General features: G+C 34.8%; 2 protein-coding genes across 3 annotated transcripts in view; one reads left to right on the forward strand and one right to left on the reverse strand.

Annotated features, from left to right (window-relative positions):
• LOC129260351 (2-oxo-4-hydroxy-4-carboxy-5-ureidoimidazoline decarboxylase-like) lies at positions 1-13,974 on the forward strand. 2 transcript variants are annotated; one of them, XM_064114134.1, is made up of 3 exons: positions 1-487; positions 8,661-8,867; positions 9,797-13,974. In XM_064114134.1, the coding sequence occupies exons 2-3, from the start codon at positions 8,681-8,683 to the stop codon at positions 10,153-10,155; spliced, it is 546 nt and encodes a 181-aa protein (XP_063970204.1). In that variant the 5' UTR covers positions 1-487; positions 8,661-8,680; the 3' UTR covers positions 10,156-13,974. The 2 variants fall into 2 exon arrangements, with proteins under 2 accessions (XP_063970204.1, XP_063970205.1); XM_064114135.1 differs by having other exon boundaries at positions 9-198.
• LOC129259918 (vacuolar protein sorting-associated protein 37A-like) overlaps positions 13,767-18,172 on the reverse strand; it is a 15,463-nt gene continuing 11,057 nt past the window's right edge. Inside the window, exon 10 of the mRNA XM_064114133.1 lies at positions 13,767-18,029. Within this exon, the coding sequence (XP_063970203.1) occupies positions 17,961-18,029 (69 nt within the window). The 3' untranslated portion in view covers positions 13,767-17,960. The remainder of the gene's footprint in view (positions 18,030-18,172) is intronic.

Genomic DNA, 18,172 nt, shown 5'->3' on the forward strand with positions numbered 1-18,172 from the left:
GCCTCGGGGATTCCCCGAAGATGGCGCACATGAGTCTTGCCATTGCACAGGCTGTAATTTGTAATAGTAACACTAGTAATAAATTATTGAAAAAATTGAATTGAATTAAACTATTACAGAACTTCTTTATGTGATCAACAATTGGCGGATGTCATCTAATTCTAGACTTTTTGTGGACGGGCTCAGTAAACAAGCCAGGTTGGTGTCATTGGTGTCAAATAAAGTTCAGTCGGCCGGAACTCGTCTGACCCATGGAGCGAACAGTACTAACACGTAGCTCCATCCATGGTTGACCTAGATCAATCGGTTTACGTACCGGTATACCAGCGGCCAATTTAACGTTGCCTCCATTGCATAGCAGAGTTTCACTGAATGAGAATTTCGAACCAGGCTACGAACTTCAAGTTCAACTCTCTGGTATAAATAAGTGGTATTATTTAAGTGCAACTTCAAGCTGAGAAGACAGCAACAATACTGAGCTAGCCAGGTAGATATAATTATAATTTTTCCCAACGAATTCTATCTTTTCTTTTGTAATGACCTGAGTGAGACTGAGTGACGATGACGTTTAACTCTCCTAGTAACAAGGTCAAGGGCCAAGGCCTAACGTTAATTGTTTGTTGTATGGCAAGTTCCCCCAAGTCTGCGCAGTCCCCCTTGTCTGCGCACACGCGTATCTGCGCGATTCTAGTAAAAGAAGATACGCAAAGAAAAATAACTTTACACATGCACCACATAGACAGATTATAAGATATTCATTAAAAAATTCGACTCAAAATGATGGAAAAATTATGAATTTGGGGCATTTCATGTGACAGCCTCAAAATGCAGCCTTTAATTCTCATCAAAATACCCGAATCGTGTGCAAACTGCAAAGTGAATGAGTGCGCAAACATGGGGTACCATTTTTTTTTCAATCTGAAAATGACTGCCCGAGGTTTTTTCAAAGAAAATCCTATATTTCTTTCAAATTGAGATATTTGGTACACTTATGATGGGGTGTCCAAACTTCGCGGACTTTTCAAAAATATTCTTCAGGCTTAAATTTGTTCACAAAATATTCATAATTTATACAAAACCAATTCAAGAAATATTTACCACATTGACGGCAAGATCCTAAACTATAAAATCATGGATGAAAATGTAAAGTCTACCGGTCAAGGGGTTTCGCCGGTATCGCTATCTCAAAATTCTATTCCGATCGGCGAATGCGCGCTGTGCTGGAAAACCGTTCTGAAAAGTGTGACCTAACTTCGCGGACCAAAGTTTTTGTGGAGATTTAAACAAAAACTCAAGCTCAAAAAGTGAAATATTTATACCAGATTGACAGCAAAATGCTATAGAATCGGTTAGTACCACATTTAACTCACATTTTTGATGATTTCTGCTTGCAAAATGGTGATATCGTGATGCTTGTTGAGAATATCAGATTTCTTCAAAACGGGGGCCAACGGTGACAAATTTGCCGATCTTTTGTCAATATTTTCATGATTACTGAACTCATCCTAAAGAAACTTACACCAAAGGGTAATTCAAGGTCGCTTTTCACGTTGATGATGTCAGATTTTAAGGATATCGGCTAGTTTTTGAGATAATGACCGTCCGCAAAGTATGGACACGCGCGAAGTTTGGACTCACTGCCATACTCATTATAATATAAGGAACATTATTAACAGAAAGATTTTGTGAAATAAAAAGAAGTTCATGTTACATCTTCTTAACTCAAATCGTTAGGTGCGCAGACTTGGGGACCACCATCATAAATCAGATACCTTTCTGACTGTCCTGCTCTGTCCTGACAAAGTTGAGGGTAGAAAAATAAACTCTTATTTAAACTAACAAGTTAATTACAGTCTTCTAATTATAAGACTCTCACAGTACAGTACTATACTGACATGACTGGCTAATCATGGTGGTAGATCTAATCATGAGAGGAATGTGTTGGAAAGGATTTTGCCAAATTTTGTCCTCCTAAGTTGGCAATTTTATTGTTTGAATTATAAGATATTTAAATTTTTAAAGATTTGACAGTAAGGTCCAACTTGACTGAACCATTAAAACAATGGTATACATGTATATCCACATATCGTCGGCCTTATGCCAGAACAGGGCCTTACATGTAGCTGCTTTTTTGGCATTCCGAGATAAAAGCCTTTAAAGTTTTTCCATTATATTGGATCAGGGTTAGTTGGAACGCGGGGTAAGTTGAAACATCGTAATTCTCTTTAACGCCAATAAATAAATTTATACAATACTGCCCTCAATTTATTGCCATTATCAACAGTCATCCACCATATTACAGACAACACATTTGCAACAAGCCTGGTGAAGTTAGAAAGGATTTTTTTTTTCACCTTCTGAGTAATTTTTTTTCTTTCAGAAATGTTTCATTATCTCAGAGAAGTTTATAGATCAAGTTTGCCAGTTTGGGGGTATAATAGACACTTGTACCAAGCTACAAAATAAGGTTATTAATATGCCATGGTGAAGTCCCTTTTTTGTGCTGTAAGCTTATAAATCGTTGGCGTTCATCCGAACCGTCGTATCAGTCAATTTTGGTCAACATTTTTTTTTAGATTTTTGCAGAAAATGAATGTACAAGTCCTATTCTATTCATAAATGAATTTCTAGGCAGCAATTTATTTTAGTTTCTGAGATATGAGGGGATTTTCACGACGATGCCATACAATTTTTTTAGAAAATGCGCAAATCCCATTGGAAACGTGTACTGTAGCAGAACGGTACGATGTTTGGACTGACTGCGATTTCAGTGCGCGCAGTCAACCAAACTGTTGTATCGGCCATCTGCACTGCATTGACTTTGTACGTGAAAAGCGTTTTGACTGACCAAGCGCATTGAAATCGCGGTCAGGATTGTTGTATTCCATATGGCGTTTTTGTACAGGGGAAATCTAAACCGCTCAAACCGAAATTACAAGCACGGAGCTCTTTTGCGATATTATCTATAATCCTCGGTTTTGTGTAAAAATAAGGATACCATTGTCAAGCAATTGTCTTGGTCTTTCCAACCATGCATTTTTCTAGCAATGAATATTTTGTAAGGCCGGAGAACTAAATTTATAGTAAACTTTGAAGTCAATTTTCTCTGAAATGGGTTTTCAACCGTCGTATGTGGATACGATGGTTCGGATGACCGCTGACGAAATGTCACATGATCCTCTGGGGATAGTTGGAACAAAATTGAAGGGGCTATTTGGAACATGTTCCAACTTACCCCAAACATAATTATGAATAAAAACATTGGATTTGAGAAAAAAATGTATACAGTATTTCACACTCTTTTGAACATGTAATAATAATAATAATAATCCGTTTTTTATATAGCGCTTAATACATCGGAACGACGTGTCTAAGCGCTTTACAGATATATTATTACCCCGGTCATCGGATTCAATCAGTCATTCCCGCACACAATGTGTGCACATCCTCCACTCCCTGGGGAGTATTCCAGTCAGTCGCCGGTGAGGCGCACACAGTACTGGACAAGCTACAATGACTTTCACATCCTACCGGGTACCCATTTAGCACCTGGGTCGAGAGTGGCAAAGTGTGGATTAACGCCTTGCCAAAGGACGCCAGACCGCGGTGGGATTCGAACACACGACCCTCTGTTTACAAGGCGAGAGTCAGAACCACTACACCACGGCTCCTCCACTATTTTTCTAGCAATGTATTGTAAACCATGCTTTTTTTGTTTCTCAGTTAGGTCTACGTGTGCATTTAAGGCCTATTGTAGGCCCCTAATGCAATATTAACCCTTATCAAACTGGAAGGGGGTTAATTTGAGACCCCCCTCGAAAAATTTTGTCACTACGCCGTCGCGCGAAATTTTTTTACCACATTGCTCGCTGACTTTTTACTTTCAAGTCTTGCCCATCATTTGAGACCAAATTTGGGATGTCCGGGTGCGCGATTTGAAATTACGCACCTTTTTGTACGTGCATGTTGGACCGAAAATTGCTCAAAAACGTGATATCATGTACAAGGTCAATGCAAATTGTGTTTTTCAACCAAAAATCTTAAGTGTTTGATTATTTTCACTTTTGTTGGTTCAAATGGATTTATTTTATGCTATGTATGATCGCAAAAGGGTCCCCGACAAAGTTCATCGGAAAAAACAATAAAAAACAAAGGTTCGAAAAAACAAAGAAATACAAATTTAAAAAGCACAAAAATACATAAGAAATTATATTTTTTGCAATTTTTTTCATATATATTTGTTATAAATGTAAAAATTGATACTCACCAAAAATTAGCATCCTAATAGCTAAATAAATTGAGTTAAAGGCAAAAACATATACAAAAAACAAATTTAGGGCAGATTTCATATGCTTATTTGCATAATTAATTAAAAAATATAAACAATTAATTTTTGTCATGTTAATTTCATGCAGTCTAAGTACATGAAATGCTGATACACTTAATTGCCTGTAAAATCAAACGCACACAAATATGCGGAATTCTACTACACAGTCGGCTTGCGTGAGTGGCTGTATAATAGAAACATAAAGTTCAACAAATCAGAATACACACTTTAATATTTTGAAATCCAAAAAATATAAAGCAAATAGGCTAAAACCATGTAATATTACAGTTGTAAGTAGTTATAGTATAGTTCTTAATTGACCATGCAGTGTTCCAACACACCCCATACCATGTTCCAACTTACCCCATGTAAGTTGGAACGCTTGCGATGGTCTTGTTCAAGGTGGATTTTTTTTTCAGTAACCATCATAGAGTAAAAAATGTTAAGGGGTACATTTGAAGCCCTTAGATATATGCTCTACGCTGATATATTGATTGTTTCTCGAACAAAATCTACATGTACCGGTATTTGGATTTTACAGCCATTTTTGTAAAAAAAATTCCAACTAACCCCAATCTCCCCTAAAGTTGTGTCCATTTCTTTGTTTCTGAACTCAAATAAATCTCAACAAGTTTAATGACTAGATCTATATTTTCACAATTTACAATATCAAATATTTTGATGAAAGATCAAAATATTTAGTTTCATATACCAGTATACAAAAAATGTGTTAAGGGCTTTTTGGCATATCGATAAATGGACGCATATTTCTGCCAAAAGGGCTGTAACTGAAAGATAATATACGCCAGACTTGCCAGAACTGAGAAGGGTGGTAACCGAAGCGTATTTACAGTTGTGCCCTTTTGGCATGAGGCATAACTGGCATGTATCTTCGTCAAAAGAGCCCTTGAAAACAGTGTGTGTGCACACAATAGTCACAATAGTGACTTTTTGTTATAAAGAACTATAAAGAAGGCGCGATGAATATAAATATGCCAAAAGGTCTGTTAATAATAATAATCCGTTTTTTATATAGCGCTTAATACATCGGAACGACGTGTCTAAGCGCTTTACAGATATATTATTACCCCCGGTCATCGGATTCAATCAGTCATTCCCGCACACAATGTGTGCACATCCTCCACTCCCTGGGGAGTATTCCAGTCAGTCGCCGATGAGGCGCACACAGTACTGGACAAGCTACAATGACTTTCACATCCTACCGGGTACCCATTTAGCACCTGGGTCGAGAGTGGCAAAGTGTGGATTAACGCCTTGCCAAAGGACGCCAGACCGCGGTGGGATTCGAACACACGACCCTCTGTTTACAAGGCGAGAGTCAGGACCACTACACCACGGCTCCTCCACACATTGTTGTAATGCATTATGTATGGTAATACCCTTGGGTAAATTGGCACTCTATTTAAGGTCCTTTTTGCAGACGGAAAAGCCGGGATACTTGTTTAGGGATGGAATTAATAAATATAATGCATTTTGACAAATAAAGGACATCATTTTAAAAAGCATGTCAAGATGTACATGATGATATATAACTCGAATCACCCCCAAATTGGGTATAGGCCCTTTTGGCATGACGCCGAAGATATTCAGGGGTTATGTAGACAGATAATATACAAATTTACCAGGCTTAGAGTAAGTATCGCTGGGATTATTAATCGGAGGTTGGACTGGCATTACAATTTTTCTTGAGTGGCGAAGCCCCGAGAAAAGTAATTTTGCCAGTACAACCTAGGATGAATAATTCCCTCTATACTTTAAAACTAAAGGCCTGGTATATTTGTTTTATATCCTAAATAGATCTTGATAATCTAGTTCTTGTACTCGTAGTTCCTTTTTTAATCTGATCCAAATATAGATAACTCACTGCTCTGACTGACCTACTTCTCCTGAAGCCACGCGGAACGCGTATTCCTGCGCTGTCAATGATGGAATAGTGCACTATTCCATTATTGACATCACGGAATAGTAAAAAAATTTCAGTGGACATTTCATTTTCTACATCATCACATAATACAATATGTTTGGTCTAGTCACATGATTATATTTAAACCAATCCAACCAATCAGCACACAGGATTTAATTTATGTAGGATATTAATAAGTCTATTTCTGTCAGGGATATGCTCCGCTGAAATTTTGTATGACTCCGCAGTATTATTAAAAACTCCTGTGAAACAGCTGATTTTTCAGTCTGAATACTTCATGTTTCATTTAATAAAATACAAAAGAAATAGTGAGTGAGTGATGTCATCACTACCCTAATTTGCATACAGACCGAGATGTGCATATAACTGTTTTGTGAAATTAAGAAATTTGAAAGTGTCATAACTTCCTTATTTTACATCTGATTTCGATGAAATTTTCAGTCTTATGCTTACTAGATTTTTTTCTTTTTCTTTTTGTTGGGGTGGACTTGCCCTTTAAGTGTGGTTGAAATACAATGTATTCACTTGTTAATAATTGATTACAATGGATGATCCCTTTATGACTCAATGACAATATTCCAACATTTACACTTTTAATTGTTCTTTTGGAAACAGAATATCTTCAACAATTTTTGTAATTAAAATAAATCATCTTCTTTCTTCTCACCATAATAATTTGTTGATGTTCAAATTATTTCCCTATACATGTAGTTGAGATGTTAAGTGTTAATTTTTAATGAAAGATGAGGATTCAAAATAACAACTGTTCATCTTCTTGAATTTATATTTGGCTGTTTCTACAAAATTTCTAAATGTTACACTTTGATGAATTTAAGTATCAGAGTTCATAAATTCAAGTTTCCACTTTCCATTACTCAAATATTTCTTCAAGTTTAAATGTTGCAGTTGGATGAGTTGACTTGATGCAATTAATAAATTGACACTTTTATGATTTTGCTATTTCTTTGATTCTTGCTATGTCTTCAAATACATATGAAGATCTGACATTATCAATAAATTCTCATCAATTCTTATCTTTTAAAATTGTAAAATCTTTCTGGCATTTTAACTTTTCATCCATAGTGTACATTCTCATTAGATGGTTGTCCATGGGGTTGATGAGTTTCACGAGGAGCATCAGGTTGTCGGACATCTGGGGCCCGTCTTACAAAGAGTGACGATTGATCCAATCACTAGCAAGTATGGAAAGCCAGGAAAGTCAATATATAAAATGCATGTTTGTTCAAAAAATTTTAATAGATATGATGTATATTCATAAATTCAATAATTCATTGACTTCTTGACAATTTGGTGTGGTCTCCTTTGTTTACAAAGGACATTTTGCAAATTTCCTGTTGAAAAAATTGTGAAAAAATTGTGACACTGATGGATTTCCATGGAGTTACGATTGATCGGATCAATCGTAACTCTTTAATTTGTATTAAAGACGGTGCCCATGGCCCCATCTTACAAAGAGTTATGATTGATCCGATCAACTTCAAGTACATGTATATGGAAATCCAACAATGTCATATTTTTTTCTTTAGGAAATTTGCACAATGTCCTTTGAAAACAAAGAGAAGCATACTGAATTGTCAAGAAAATAGTGGGTATGAAAAAACATATCTCAAAAATATTTTGAACAAACATGTATTTTAGATGTTGACTTTGCTGGCTTTCCATAGTTGTGGTTGATTGGATTAATCGCAACTCTTTGTAAGATGGGCCCTAGATGATTTCAACCCTGGGTCTGGTTAGGCTGATGCATCAGTGGTCAGAACTCATCAGAAGGGTTTTGGAGTGAATCTGCTTGACACTGGTCAGTTTTATCCTGGCTGCGTATGACATATTGTCCTGAAGATGATTCTGAGTGACTGAGATTGGTAGTCAGACTTGCCTAGCATAGTATGGTGTGGTTGGCTTACAGACTTTTCTGACCTTGACTGGTGTTCACTGTTCAGTAAAATCTCTCTGGCAGTGAACTGGCTGGATTCGCTTTGACCATGATGGTTGGTCAGATAAGTTAGGCTAGGAACAGACATTTGGCAACGTTTTCGCTCTTGAAACCTTGCTTGTTCTAAAGGGTTTTATTCTCCTTTAAGAAGTGCTAGCTCACAATGTCTGTTTAGTATATAAATATGCAAGCACTGAAAGTTCACAAATATCTCATAGACTACAGTACAAACTTGCATTTCAAGGACTTGCATAATGTGGTACCATATTGCAAGGTGTAATGCAGAAATGTGTGAAAATGTGTGCCTCACGTGCAATAAGCAATCCAATGCATGCTTGTCTGTCACGATAATATGCAGTATAAAAAACATAATTGAAGTTGAAATCTACACTATTAATCATTGAATACTCTTTGTATTCCTTTCAAAATTGTAGACCCAGATCCTTCACAAGCAATGGCAGAGAGATTGAGCTTGGAAGCAGTGAACCAGCAGGGATATGAGGAATTCATTGAGAATTTCAAGAACATTGTTGAGCATGGGATGTTAATAGCTGGAGCAGTGTGGTCATATCGACCCTTTCGCAACCTGGATCATCTTCACCAGTGCTTCTGTGATTTCATGGATTCATTGCCAGCGGCTGGTAAGGATAAAGATGATAAAGTGGATCTAAATGATGTGATCAGTCGTACGTGTGCACGTGACTGGTCATTTATTTGGCATTTAGATTTACTAATGACAAGTCATGGTTTGATATGAGGATAGTTTATCAAATATCAAGGATTCTAATCACTTTCTTATAAAACATTAACATTACTTTTACTAGTTACATTTGAAAAATTCCAAATGCGAAAACTGATCCGATTGTTAGAACTGTCCCAAAGGTACCTTGTGTTTATAACTGTTACTTATGACCTATATAGATGATGTGAATTATTTGTATACCATTCATCTGTGGATGAAAATTTGTAAACAAAATGACATTTTATGGTCATGGTATGATTCGGTCTTGCTATATTCATCGATTAATTGCTTTTATTTCTGCATTCAATGTATCAGATATAAGTTCACGAGGTAATATGTACAAATGTATATAGCAAATTAATAATATACATGTAGTTGTACTTGTAGTATAAGCATTGGATCAATAATATATTTTTTTAATGTATTACTCATTAAACAAAATAACAGTTTTTAAAGAATGCAGGAGACCGCCATTACAAGCGATTATGCTTGATAATGATGGCGGCCTTGTGATATGGAGATCTGTAGTCAGTGGTGTTATGTGGTCTATTATCTGTTGCCTATTTGGCCTGTAAGTATCAAAGTAACACAGCAAATGAATAAAAGTATGATATTGTTTTAATAAATGATATGCATGTAGCTCAACTTTCTCTTCCCCCCCCCTTTTTTTTCTGATCACTGCAATCTTTTGTAAATATTAGGCCCTATGATTTGTCATTGATTTGTTTTATGAAATCTTTAGTAATCAACTTTGATGTACAGGATTTGTATGTTGATTTATTAATAAAAACATAAATCAAAAACTTTGTTTCTTTGTTTTACTAACAGGTAAGCAGTCAATATTGCGATGTCATCCTAACCTTGCTGGAAAGCTTGCGCGTCGAGGCCAACTTACATCAGAATCAGAGCAAGAACAAGCTAGTGCAGGTCTGTCATCATTAACTGAAGAACAATTCAGCCAGATCAATAAGAACAATGCCATTTACCGTGAGAAGTTCTCTTTCCCGTTTGTGATATGCGCGAGGGAGAATAAGGTTGCTTCTATTCTTCAAGGACTGCAGACTCGTATTCAAAACTCAGAGGAACTTGAGCTTCAGACAGGAGTTGAAGAAGTAAAAAAGATTGTCTATTACAGACTCCTTGATAAGATTCAGGATGCTTCATCAACAAACCACCCTAAATTATGAGGCCTTCAGGACCAGCGCCATTAGTTTCGTTATTCAATGATGTCAAAGAAATGGCATATTGTCATCATGACTGGGTCCTGTGACATAAAGCTTAGTAAATGATCATGGAGCTGATGTCTACGAGTGATTCTTTTGATTATTGTGTATCATCAATCATAAAAAAATCATCCCCATGATCATTTACTAATTTGATGCTACTGGCACAGGTTGTGGAGTTAAGGAGAAAGGGTTGTCATCTCCCTCATTGCAAAATTGATATTTTATAATGATAAGAAATATAATTTCTCGTTAAATAAGAAGACTTTGCAGCCACAGATATTCTATTTGAAGTAATCCACTGCAATAATTTTGGATTTTTTTTTGCATTTGAGTGTACGGAAGTGGTGGAGGGTGGGGGGGATGGCGGGGTTCACTAGATGAAACTTAAAGACACTGTCAGTATGGTCTAGATGTATGTCAGCAGGTCTAGGCTACCGGTGAAAAAATTAGTGAAAAATTTAGTGATGGTGGCATATCATAGGAGTGCTCACTCATTTAGATTCAGATGCTGGATAGTTGAAGCAAGATGACTATCTCATTGCAAATCAGGATAAACCACTTGTGATCTGTTTACATACTGATGTATTATTATTAGTATTCAATCTATCCATGATGATATGGACATTTCAAAGGAATCTGTATTTCAGAGATGCTTAATGTATTTTCTCTTTAAACTTATGATTTCTCTCAACATAGAATGACAGTATTACTCATTTTGATCATAGAAGACTTGCCTAATTTTAATCATTGTGCTGTTTTTAAATTATGGTCCACACTTGATTGCAATTGTTTGTGCAAATTATCAGTCCTGTAATGTATCTCTCATGCTATTCGTTTTGTTTTTATTCTTCTTTTAGATTTTATTTTCATTGTTGGCTAAAGTAATTTGTTCACCATTTTGATATTGTCTCAATCAACATGAACTATGGAAAGCCTTTAATGTAAAATCCTTGTATGTAGATTGATAATACTAGTGTGTCAATTATTGTAACTCCCATAGGAATTCAGCAGGACAGCCTTTTTTGCTGGCAAAATGCCAAGCTGGTATATAACCAATTACATTGGAAACATTTTATGCATAGGTTAATCGGGCATAGTGTCTGACCTCATAGACGACAGATATTACTCTCGGGTCTTTTTATCAAAGTGGAGACAATGGCAGAGTTGGGATTCGAACTCACATAGGCCTATATAGAGTATCCAAGTGTGACGTCACGATATCATGACAACGAACCTGCTGGTTCTAAATAGAGTCGCAGCTGACGATTGTCTATACACAATTTGTATTTGCAAAAATGGTGATGTGCTATAGAAACACGCGCTATAGAGCAATATGAGCAAGTCGCAATACTTCTGGGTGGGTGTTTCATAAAGCTGTTCGTAAGTTAAGAATGACTGATGATCCTTTCTTGTGGTAAATGGTATGATAAATTGGCGATGGTTTAGCACATAAGAAAGGATCACCAGTCGAATAAAGTTGTTCCTGACTTATGAACAGCTTTATGAAATGGCCCCCGAGTTCACTCGTTTAGAACCAGGCTGCCATGACACCATGGCAACTGACGTCTTCTTTTCTGTACTTCTCATAATTTTAGCATCAAGTTGACCATGTCACCATGGTCTAAGTTAAACCTGAGTTCAGAACATGGGTCATAAAATTGAAAATGTATGTAAGTGACAGAAGGCAGGTCTTTCCTATTATTTCTTTCCAAATTAAAATTACACCCAACTGGTGCGTAATATTCATGTTTATCTCTGTGTGTGATTGTAAAAAACATTAAAGTATTGAAATTAAATGCAAGTATTGAAGATTATCACGGGTTGTTCAAAACTGCATCATGTGACATGGTGTTATTCAGTCTATTATTGCAGGGGCGGATCCAGGATTTTCCAAAAGGGGGGGGGGCTCATTTTCCCGATGAAAAAATTTGACAAGCCCCCCCAAAAATAAGGATCCTCACTTTCAAGGGGGGGTGCACACTTGTGTTCTAATGGCATTTTTACATTACAAATTTTAATTGTGCCTCTCCAAAGGGGGACATGAGCCGGCTGTGCCCCCCCCCCCCATGGATCTGCCAGTGCTGACATCAAACTTTCTTAATTCAATCCATCCACTCTCCACTGTGTCGCTCAAGTAAATCCTTAAGTTATGCTCTGTCATTAATGTAAAGATACCTTGCATAACATCAGAATTTATGTTTTAGTTGATATACTTCCAGAGATGATATTTAAAAAAAACACCTCAAAGAAATATATACATGTATATTGGTAGTTGAATTAGTTATAATTTCTAAAATAGCAATAAGACTGTTAAATGATCTGCAAAATCAACAAATTATGTTTAAGTTAAATGTTTTTAGTATTAGAGTACATGTACATGTAGTTCTCAAGTGTAATTAAATCTCACTTGAAGATTCTTTTTTTAACCAGATTATCTCAAGCAATTGGTATTTTGAATAGACTATAAATTGAAAGTAATTCTTCCATTGGAAATACATGTACAGCTAACTTTGCCTTTAAAGTCAAATCTGTTGGTATAGATTTACAAAAATCTGTTGACTTTAAAGAGGAATTTGACATCAAAGAGGTATATAACACATATTTTGCATAATATAAGACTACTGCAAGTTTACATATATAAATGCCACTCTAACACTCCATGGTTTCACCTCATTCATCATATTGTATGATTTGATGTATAGGGATATAAACTGAAAAGGTAATATTGTTATTTAGCAGAAGAGAGCAATCAGGGTGATAATTCTCGTTAGAGGTAATTTTGCCTTTTTTAAATATTTTGGTACCACTGAAATGTTAGACTTGGAAGTGTTATACAACACACTTTGCATGATCTCTAGGAAAATTGCTTTGAAATGAGAAAATATTTTAATACAAATATGAGGTTAAGTTATGCCTGCTTACCTGTATTTTTCATACTGATTTGTGTGTTTTATGAGTTTGATATCTTTACAGATTCATATGTGGTACATGTGGTGTACATGTATATAGTTAAGAAGCTCTTTGCTCGCAGATCCTATTTTTTTTTATGTTTTAGATATGTGGTTGTAATTTTCATGAGTTAAATAGCATCTCTTAATTATCAGTTGTACGGTTCCTTATTGTGTATCTTGTGGAATCCTTGTAACAGGAAATAATACAATATCCAACATATTCTACTTTCAAAAGAAAATTAATTCAAATGTTTTTAGTTTCTATATTCATGCTTTGCATGTAAACCACCCCTATCCTTTTCTCAAGATGATATTTAATTTACTAATGAGGGATGACAATTCCTTTCAATTTTTTCTTGTATAATTTTCATGTTTCAATTATAGGCAGTATGTAATCATGTATTTTGTGAGAATCAAGGGTATGAATACAATTTTTTAAACAGAATATGAATTTGTATCGGATCTTTGTGATGTTTTTGAAGCATTTTCATGAGTGATGAGAAATTAATCAAATCAAATTTATGAAGCTTGTACAAAATTGGAAAAACAATTTAAAAAGTTTTTTTTTAGATTTGGTTTCCAGAAAGGACAAATAGATATCACTTCACAACTTGCTTATTTGAAACTAAATTGACTCTTTTTTTTCTTCAAAACTTTAATTAACTCATTATACATGTATTTTTCTTTCATTGTGACATACCACATGTACATTGGTGCTCAAAAGTTAGTAAACCCCACCAGAAAATGAACATATTCAGTGTTCAAATTCTGTCACGTTTTAATTATTTAATTGTGAAGTCAGGTAATAAAATATATTTAATAAAGCTTGTTTCTTTGGGCTTGCCGGACATTGTAGTGTTGTTGTCTACATCTAGCTGCAATCGGCATGAAGAAGTGCATTTTGTATTGGGGTTAACTAACTTCACTAATGAAGAATGAAGATGAATATTACTTTCATCAATGGGGTTATCACCTACCAGTATACTTCATGAAAAAAATATTGATAGGGTAGTTTATATTCTGAATGCAGACCATCATGCTAACTATTTGGATGTTGGAAACGTTTATCCGTACATATTTATTACAACTATCCCTTATCTCTGAATTCCTTTCCACTTTAAAGAGGAAGTCCTCTCCCAAATAAATTGATTTGAATAAAATGACAATACAAAAGCTCAACCGTTAAAAAAAATCTAAATTGGATGCAACATAAAACAATTATGGCAGTGTAAGTTTCTCTTAATATCACCTAACATTGGAAACCTGATCAGTATGCATTTGAGAGAACCAACGATGTAAGCTAATCACTATATCTCTTATATTTCACTACAGGATATAATGTAGTTTTTTACCTCTTTATGAAATGTGAAACAAGGTTTGATTCCTAGATATGTAGCACTGCCATTAAAGCTATGATTTGATGAAAGTCCCCTAATAGTCATATCTGCAAAAAATGAAATACTGTGTATTCATGTTATAAAAAAAATAGTGAGTGGGTGATATCATTGACTCTCATTCCCATATAACTTGTGAAAATAAGTGAAATATTTTTAAATTCCCTCCCTTTCATATTTTACATCCAATTTTGATAAGATTTACAACATTATGCTTGTTTTTCTCTTTATTCAAATAAATGTTTTGTTGTGATGGACTTCTTAAGTTTAATAAAGCTCATTCAATGCACGTGAGTAAGAAATTATATATATTAATGCATAATTTACAGTACATCTAGGCTTTATTTCATTGTTATCAATATATTATTGCATATACTGTATATATATCTTAACATATAATTTTATATTTTTACAAAAACAGCAGATTGTTGGAAAAAGATACTTTTAAAACAACAGTTATAGAGCCTACACTTTTACAACAAATCAAAGATTAGTACCAATTATACAATAACAATACAAGAATTAAGATGTTCAACCTTATACTGACATCTCAAACTTTCCAATAACTTAACACAAGAAACCAGGACATGTTTTATGGAGTGATAATAATAACAAGTGTGATAATAATGGGCATTGTGTAATTGAAAAGACTGGTATCACTTTCGATCTGTACATTAGACACTAACAGTTTATATCCAGTGGCCAGTAAAGGCCTCAAAATGATTTCTCTTTCATTGAAATGCCTGAATCCTGTGCAAAATCTTACCATTGTTGTATTAGTCAAATAAATCTAAATATTGCATGGTTTTTCCTTAGAAATTTACATTTAGCAAAAATGTTGGTAAACTTACTCTTAAAGGAACAAAATAAACTTTAAAAAAATCATTGCAAGCTTAAGAAATGCATGGTTAAACTTAAGTACAATAGTACAAATTATGGTGCCCAAACATGTTGCCCCCTTCATATAAAGCAAAACTTTAAAATACTATTCTGATAAACCACCAAGCATCATATGTTGTAAGGAAGTGCTTTCATTGCTAACTCCATTACTCTCTTTTCCTAGATATAGTATGATCTAAAAAGATAATGTCACACAATATCTTCTATAAAATGTGCATAATGGAAGTAAAAAAAAAAAAAGCTCATAGTAATACATTGTAAACACCAAAGTAATAACCCCAAGATCACAGATCACTACAAAAAAATATATATTGATCAAGTATAAACAGGGAATAATAGCTGTTCCATGTTTGAAATTAATCCTCTCATTACTATTTCTTCCAAAATTCATACCTTAAAGATATTGCCTACCTAGAGGTTGATTATAACATTTCATTTCCGAAATGGAGTTGCCTTTTCCCCCAAGTGATTATACTTTGCCATAGCGAACAGCTCTGAGAGAAAATGTGATCATGGGGGGGGGGGGGGGGGGGACATAGCTTCGGAGGGAAGTTGGAATGTTGATTATATAGACAGACAAGGCAATATCTGTTATACTGTAGATTAACCATCATAGTCTGTATTGGCTTTATACCGGTAACTCACACTGCTTGCTGCAGCGATCTTCACTAGCACATATATCAAGCAAACTACCTGGTGGGTGTTTCATAAAGCTGTTTATAAGAATGACTTTAAGAACGACTGGTGATCCTTTCTTGTGGTAAATGGTAGACACCAAAATGTTCATTGGTGATGGTTTAGCATGTAAGAATGGTTCACCAGTCGCTCTAACTTACGAACAGCTTTATGAAACACCCCCCTGATTGTGCAGCTTATAAGCAGAGTGTGACGTCACCTCAGTGAACATAATGCTGAGGTGACTTCAAACCTGGAATATAACAAATGAGATCATTGCAGATCTTGTTAGTTATGTCATGGCATTTGAGCTTTCACTCACTTTTGAGCACAACTGTATATTCACATTATCATGCGAGTCAAATAATCCTGTATGTATTGTAATTATACTTAGTGACATACACCTAATACCTGCAACTTTATCTGGTGCAATCACAGTCTGAAAATTAGTGCAATTGTTACATATGACATATTGTATATTTTACATTCTCAGTTTAGAAGCCTTCATGAATTTGTTGCAAAATCAAAATGTGTCCAAAGTACATATGGTATATGAATATTCCCAATATACAGTATTTACATCAGAATAAGATGTAGTCAGATATTGTATGACAAGTCCTCCCCTTTAAATACATTATACTTGTATTATATTAATTAACTCAAATAAAACTTATGCTCCACAAAATAGAGACAGGTAAAACCATTCAGAAAATGGTGCACGGGTGAAATAGTTGACTGTGTGCCAAAGGAACTCTTAAGCTTATTCACACTACTCTATTTCATAGAACTATCAAAAAGGTCTATCAACATTTTTAGTGTCTTAATTGATACAGCTAACTTGTCTCTCTGCTAAAATATTCCCATATTACAGTCTTCTTGTCCTACATATGTATCTATATCAATCTTTATCATGTTGTCATATCTAGAGAAAGCCGGAGTCTGTTTTGTTCTGTTTGCGACTTTCAGTTACTGCGCTGCAATTCTGTTGTGGAGTAATTATTAAGTCACAAATAGAAGAAACAAAATGGCCATGCCAATTCAACTAGATTATAGTATCATGTGAAAGTTTCAACATATAGATATAAGGAAATATGGGAATTAAAGTGGTTGATATTCATAGTCTTTAGGGACTGAATTTCCTAATTATTTCCTTAGTTTAGCTCTTGACCTGTTTCTGTCCAAAAATCACTGGCAGTCTCCTGTCAAAAAATACTTGTAATGACTCTGCCCTAATACTGAGACTTCATCCAGCTTGTATTTCTTCTGTGTTTATCATCCACCTTCCCATTCATGATTCCTCACAATACAATCCCCCATGAGGTATGTCCTATCTCATTTATCTTCGGAAGTTGTATAATCTACTTAAAATATATATCCATTTCAGTTTGGTCACTTTGCAAAATCAGTGAAGAGTTGCAGACTTCTGATCCTTAACCCACACCCAATTCATAATGTCTCTTTCTATTTATTGAAGAATATGACTTGAATAAATTTAAGAATATAACTTGAGTAAAGGTACTTAACAAATGAAAATGACAAAGCTAATACAAACTGCAAAGTTGTATAAATGCAAAGTCAACAGATGGTGGCCAGGAACATGGAGAGCAGACTAGATTTGGCATTTTCAAAAAGGACAGACGAATACCTGACGATGTGAAATAGTCCTTGCAATGAGATACAGTCTTTGTTTTCCAAAACTAATTTCAAGAGAAAACTTTTTAAGGATATTTTGGAAAATGTTCATCTTATAACACTTGTTCATTGCTTTCAATCAATCAATGAATAATTCTTTCTCAAGAATAACATTAATTTTTTTTTTCAAAATTGCAAAATACGATGGATTAATTCAGTATCTTTCTTGATTGGGAATCAGCTGACTTAGCTTCTCCTCCTTGACTTTTCGGATGTGTAGAAGCTGCATAAGGATAAAGGAGAGAGAGAGAAAAAGAATAATTATCAGTTGAAAGTTACAATAGATGCCAGCAGTAATGAAAATTATACATCATCTAAATCTTTAACAAAACTATCTTAACTTGTTACATTATTTCTGAACTTAAA

Source organism: Lytechinus pictus, unplaced genomic scaffold (genome assembly GCF_037042905.1).
Source record: "Lytechinus pictus isolate F3 Inbred unplaced genomic scaffold, Lp3.0 scaffold_19, whole genome shotgun sequence".
Classification (NCBI taxonomy): domain Eukaryota; kingdom Metazoa; phylum Echinodermata; class Echinoidea; order Temnopleuroida; family Toxopneustidae; genus Lytechinus; species Lytechinus pictus.